Source organism: Mesitornis unicolor, unplaced genomic scaffold (assembly GCF_000695765.1).
Source record: "Mesitornis unicolor isolate BGI_N332 unplaced genomic scaffold, ASM69576v1 scaffold30713, whole genome shotgun sequence".
In the NCBI taxonomy this organism is placed as follows: Eukaryota; Metazoa; Chordata; class Aves; order Mesitornithiformes; family Mesitornithidae; genus Mesitornis; species Mesitornis unicolor.
Genome location: NW_010177171.1, coordinates 2,824 through 7,991, shown reverse-complemented (window position 1 = coordinate 7,991; position 5,168 = coordinate 2,824). Strand labels below are relative to the sequence as shown.

The window sequence follows — 5,168 nt, the reverse complement described above, 5'->3', positions numbered from 1 at the left end:
GAAAGAGAACCATCTTTCTTTTCCCTACCTTGTGCAGTATCAGTGGAGTTCTCGTTTCCTTTGACTTTCTCTTTGTTTTTCTCCTCTGCAAAAGACGAACATTCAGACAAGCATTAAGGTACTGGAAGAGGTTAGTTACAGGGTCAGGCAAGTATCCATACAACTGTCGGCCAGTCCAAAAGAACAGCTTGGGAGTCATGTGCCACACAGTGCACCCTTCAGTCCTAGAGACAGGACATGACAGATGAAAGAGAGCAGAGTCCCTCTCATGAAGGGGATGGTGAGACTGTAGGATGAGTAACAGATACAAGGGAGAAAGTATGGTTTGGATTTTTTTTTTAATCTCCTTTCCCAATGATATCTATTCAAGGACTTAACCAGTTCCCATTTATGGAACATGGTCCTAGCCATGTTCACAACAAGCCATGTTCTCAATGTCCTTTTGAAACTCAGATGGTTCAAGGTGGGTGTCCCAAGATGATTCATGTTTGTTGGCTGCAAAAGGCCAATTGAGAGCACAGAGCTGCGGGAAGATCCCTGACCGGGTAGAAGCAGTACTGCAGTAAAGATTTGATCTTGCTAGAAATTTCTGCTGGAGTGAAGGCAAGCTGCTGGCAAATCCTGCTCCAGTCTTGCAGGAGAACTGAAAGACCTGGGAAATGCAGCCTTACATCTCCACAGAACAGGTTTTAATCAGATATTGGCTTAATTATATTCCTAACCTGATCTTTGTCCTCCAGCCCAATTCCTCTACAGAATTATTTGTTCGTCTTATAGATGCTCGAGACACAGAAAAACCCATCAATACAACCAGCAGCACAAACAGCACAGTTTGTTCTCTGGTGAAAAATGCTGATATAAAGGCCAATGCCTTAATGAGGTACAGAGTTTCAACTCTCTGCTGCCTGAACGCTGGTTATCCATTGCGTGTTGTCCACGAAGCTGCCATTGACATCTATCCCTGAGCTACTGTTACCATGGCCTGCTGGTTTGGCCCATAAGGAAGCATCCACACTGGCTTTGGTGCCAAGATGGCTGCAACATGGTTTGCATCATTTAGTACTGGACAGTGTTTCTTTCACCTCTTCTGGCTCTCCTTCCACTCGTTTCCCAGATGGGAAGAGCATGATTCAGGGAGTGGGCACTCACCGGTCCAGCAGGCTCCAATCATGATTGAGGGTTCCTGCCATGGGGGGTGAATGAGGCCATTGTCATGGATGAGGGCAGGGTCATAGGAGACGCCATCCACATAGAGCGTGACCGTGGGGAACTCCAGGTTGAGGGCATAATGGTGCCATTCATCATCACAGACCTAGGTCAGGCAGCAGAGGAAGGCATCAGCAAAGAGCAGAAGAAGAAGGGACGCAGGGAAGAGGCAAAAGCTTCCTCACCTGCTCAAGCTTCCAGAGGAACTTCACAGGCCTCGCGCTTTCCAGCAGCGGCCAGTAGAGGAAAGCAATGCGGCAGCCATGCACAGCCAGAGAGTAGTGCGAGTAGCCGTCCTCTGCCGGGGACAAGGACAGAGAGTTACCTATCACACCACAGAGCAGCCTTACCAGCCCGTGCGCTCCCAGAACACGTCATGCCCGAAGGAGCTATGTTCCTAAGGAGGGACCCATGCCCAGGTCCTGCTCTGGAACACAAAGATGTCCACCTGCAGGGACAATCCCATCTAAGGAGTTAGAGGCAGCAGGCAGAAGAGGGTCACCACCCCAAGAAAAGTGTCTCACCGCTCTGCACTGTACTGCAGATCACCGTCTCTTCTTCCCGCCTGCCTTTGCCAGGCACCACTGCATGCTTCATCCATACAGACAGGGTGAAGTGGTCACTCAGCCCCTCGTGGGCGTTTGGCCCATTTGGCACAGGCACCTGGGCAGCCTGGCTGCCATTGAACCAGTAGATGAGGCTGCTGTCCTGGCTGTAGTGCACTGAGAGCCGCGCAGTCCAGTTTGCCGTGGGGCTCGGCACCGGCAGCAGGTCAATCTCTCCTGAGGCAGCACCTACCAAGAAGGGAAGGAGTCAGAAATGTCAGCATAGGAGAATAAGGAGTCTGGGAACTGGGGAACAGATGGAGAGGATCCTAGAGAGCTTGTTGCTATGTCCCAGAGCACAGGGAGAGGAGGACTTGCCTGAAGGCCTTATCCTATCTGAAGAAGGATGGTGACTTTTCCATCCATGCTGAGGGAAGTCCCACAGACTTTGCATAACAGGGCAATGCACAGAAACCTCTGGCTTCCCAGCAAGGAAAGCTCAGGGAGCCCCTTGTAAATACGGGCAGCATGCAATCTAGGTGTTCTATCCCCACTGACCACAGCAGACGTAAGGAATGTGTCCCCCAGCATCTCTGCTGTGCGAGGCACAGAGCTACTGCTGTGAACCCCTCCAGGGGAAGGGGCAGGGTTGCTGTGCCACTTGAAAGAATCAATTCACCACAGAGTTTGCGTAGCGACTTCTCGGAGTAGTTGTCCCGGTCACAGCCCTTGGCCACGTGGTTTGTCTGCAGCTCCACCGTGGCCTGGATGTTCCACAGGGGCTCATCACAGGTCTCCAGGTGGATGCTGGGGAAGAGCGCGAGGTTGCCTGCACCTGGTGTGTACTCAATCCTCTTGTTCCAGCCTAACAAGGAAGAGTGAGAGAAAGAGAGGGATTAGGTCCTGCCAAAGACCCACAGACAGAACGTTTGGTGCACACACAAGTGGCACCTATGGACTAGCCCAGAAACAGAGAGCAAAGAGTTCAAATTCTCATATGCTACAGCTAGTACCAGTGTAGCATCACTCCTTGGACTGTCCATCTCTCTTATCAGGCAGAGTGGCTATTTAGAATTAAGGATTTCCCCTTAATTCTCTTGACTAAGCTGAACCTGTAGGCATGCAGGACCTCTAGAAAAGCCAAAGATCCTCAAGATAAGCAGCACCAAAACCAATCTACATTGAATGCAGTCTATGAGCCTTATCAAATACATAGTAGTTTGCAGTAATCCAAGGAATAATTTTCCAATGTTAAATTGCCTTCCAGTGGCTTTGCAACAGACTTAGATGTCTGCTGCACCCCCTTAGCTGGGACTGATGGGTTGGTGCCAGAATTTAACCATATATATCTGCATACAAATTTGTATGTGTATATACAAACATTTCCAATGAGAAGGACTGAGCAAAAGCAAAGGGAAGACATAACCGTGTTTGGAGGTTTCGTACCCTGCCAGCTGGGCTTGCAGGTGGGTTTCACCTGGATTTCCACTTCAGCATCATCAGAAGCCCGCTTCTTTCCACAGTCGTAGGCTGTCACTGTGAATTTGTAGAGGCGATCTCCACTGTACTGCAGCTTCTCCGTGTTCTCGATGTTCCCTGGTTAACAAGACAAAGGGATCAAGAAGAAAAGACAGTCTCCTCAAAGATGTTCCTTCTAGAAACCACTCATTTTTGATCAACTACAAAAACAACCAAAAAGGGGTTGAGACTTCCCCCCACACACAGTGTCACGCCGTAACAAGCTATAGCATCCCACAAAATGGCTGCTCCATCTCTGCACCAGGAGAGATAGATCAGCAGGGCTGGAAAATTCACATAGCATGGCTCTGCCAGCAAGTGGGACTGGCAGAGAGGGAGCAATGCAGGAAAGCGGGAGTGATGTGTTCGTGGTAGGTGCAGATTCTTACCATCGTTGTCAATCAGAAAGGGAATATTGGGGGTCAGGATCTCGTAGTAGCAGATCTGGCTGTACTGCGGCGAGCAGTCTCCATCGATGGCCTCCACGCGCAAGATGCGGTCATACAGCTTTCCCTCAGTCACTGCCACACGATACAACTTTTCCACAAAGACAGGAGCAAACTCATTCACATCGTTTACTCGAACATGCACTGTGGCCCTGATGCAGAGAGACATCAATGAGAACCGATCAGCTGAATAGGAGCCATACAGCACCTAAATTTCAGTGTAAGTCACTCTCCTGAGGTGCACTGGTCTGATTTCCAGCCGTCAAAAGCAAGGACAAGGAAAGGGACCTTGGTTTCAACACAGCAATGTTGGCACACAGCAGCTTGGACAATGGTTTCCCACCCCAGAGAGAGAGCAAAAGGAATAATAAGGTGATCTGGACCCCCTGCCTATATGCAGCAACATAAACCACCATGTTATGTTATAATATCAAGGCTGAAGAAAAATACTCCTGGCTAAAGGAAGCATTCCGACAGCAGTTTTCATTTGTGTTTCTTTGACAGATTGCATTTTGTGACATACATGGACTTACTTGTGTGATTTCTTGGTATTTGCTCCGTCAGGCCCCTCTCCACAGTCATAAGCCTGGATGGTGAACGTGTGCTCCTTATGTGCTTCACAATCCACTGGTTCCTTGGCCCGGATCAGCCCCTCGCCTGTAGCTTTGTCCAGGATCACAGCTTCAAAAGGTACCCCTGCCCCATGGATCCTGAAGCCACAGATTTCACCTGGTACCCACAAAGGCAAGGAGGAAGGGGAGAAAGAAAAGGACTGAGGGAGCGTATTATGTCCCCTTGGTTCCCTCTCCCATATTTTCTTCCTTTCTAAGATACACTCTCCTTTCTCCCTCACCTCTCATTTTGAGCAACTTTTGGTTCCCTACGAGTTCCTCCTGCACCCTCTTACAGCCATTAATGGTGTAGATTGCCCTCTGCTGGAGACCGCTCCCACGGCAAGGAGCCTTGACCAGCATCAAGATTAAGGGTTACCAGGCTCAAGCTAGATTTAGTAGTGCTACACAGCCACGACGCTGAGGGAGAACCTTATTTCACCTCTGCATCCCAAAACAGGTCATGGATTGCAGATAGACAGCCAGAGCATGAAGATCCACGACGTCTCATCCAACCCCACACAGGATGTGCACAGTACCACAGGGGACTGCAGATAGGGTCACCTAAATCCTCAAGTTCAGCTCACAGGGACCACTCTTCTCCCAGAGCTGAGGGAGGATGCATGAGAAAGCTCCAGGTGTGGCCTAAGCAAGCACCAGGAATACAGCCCTCGTAACGCCTCGTCTGTAGTTCCCTCACTATGAGGGGACATAGCACTGCCCATGAAGTGTGCCCTACCAGCTCTCTCTGGGGCTCACAGACACAGAGCTGTGCATGTGATCTTTGGAAATAGCAGAACTGCATCAAAAAGTAGATGGCTCCACCCTCAGTTTCTCTCCCT

General features: G+C 49.8%; 1 protein-coding gene across 1 annotated transcript in view; it reads right to left on the bottom strand.

The window, feature by feature from the left end:
• The window catches only part of CLSTN3 (calsyntenin 3), an 11,695-nt gene that overhangs the window by 6,150 nt on the left and 377 nt on the right, over positions 1-5,168 (bottom strand). Inside the window, exons 2-9 of the mRNA XM_010181988.1 lie at positions 4,249-4,444; positions 3,659-3,867; positions 3,198-3,347; positions 2,431-2,616; positions 1,731-2,000; positions 1,392-1,504; positions 1,150-1,312; positions 29-85 (exon numbers count right to left, since the gene is read on the bottom strand). Coding sequence (XP_010180290.1) covers positions 29-85; positions 1,150-1,312; positions 1,392-1,504; positions 1,731-2,000; positions 2,431-2,616; positions 3,198-3,347; positions 3,659-3,867; positions 4,249-4,444 — 1,344 coding nt within the window. The remainder of the gene's footprint in view (positions 1-28; positions 86-1,149; positions 1,313-1,391; positions 1,505-1,730; positions 2,001-2,430; positions 2,617-3,197; positions 3,348-3,658; positions 3,868-4,248; positions 4,445-5,168) is intronic.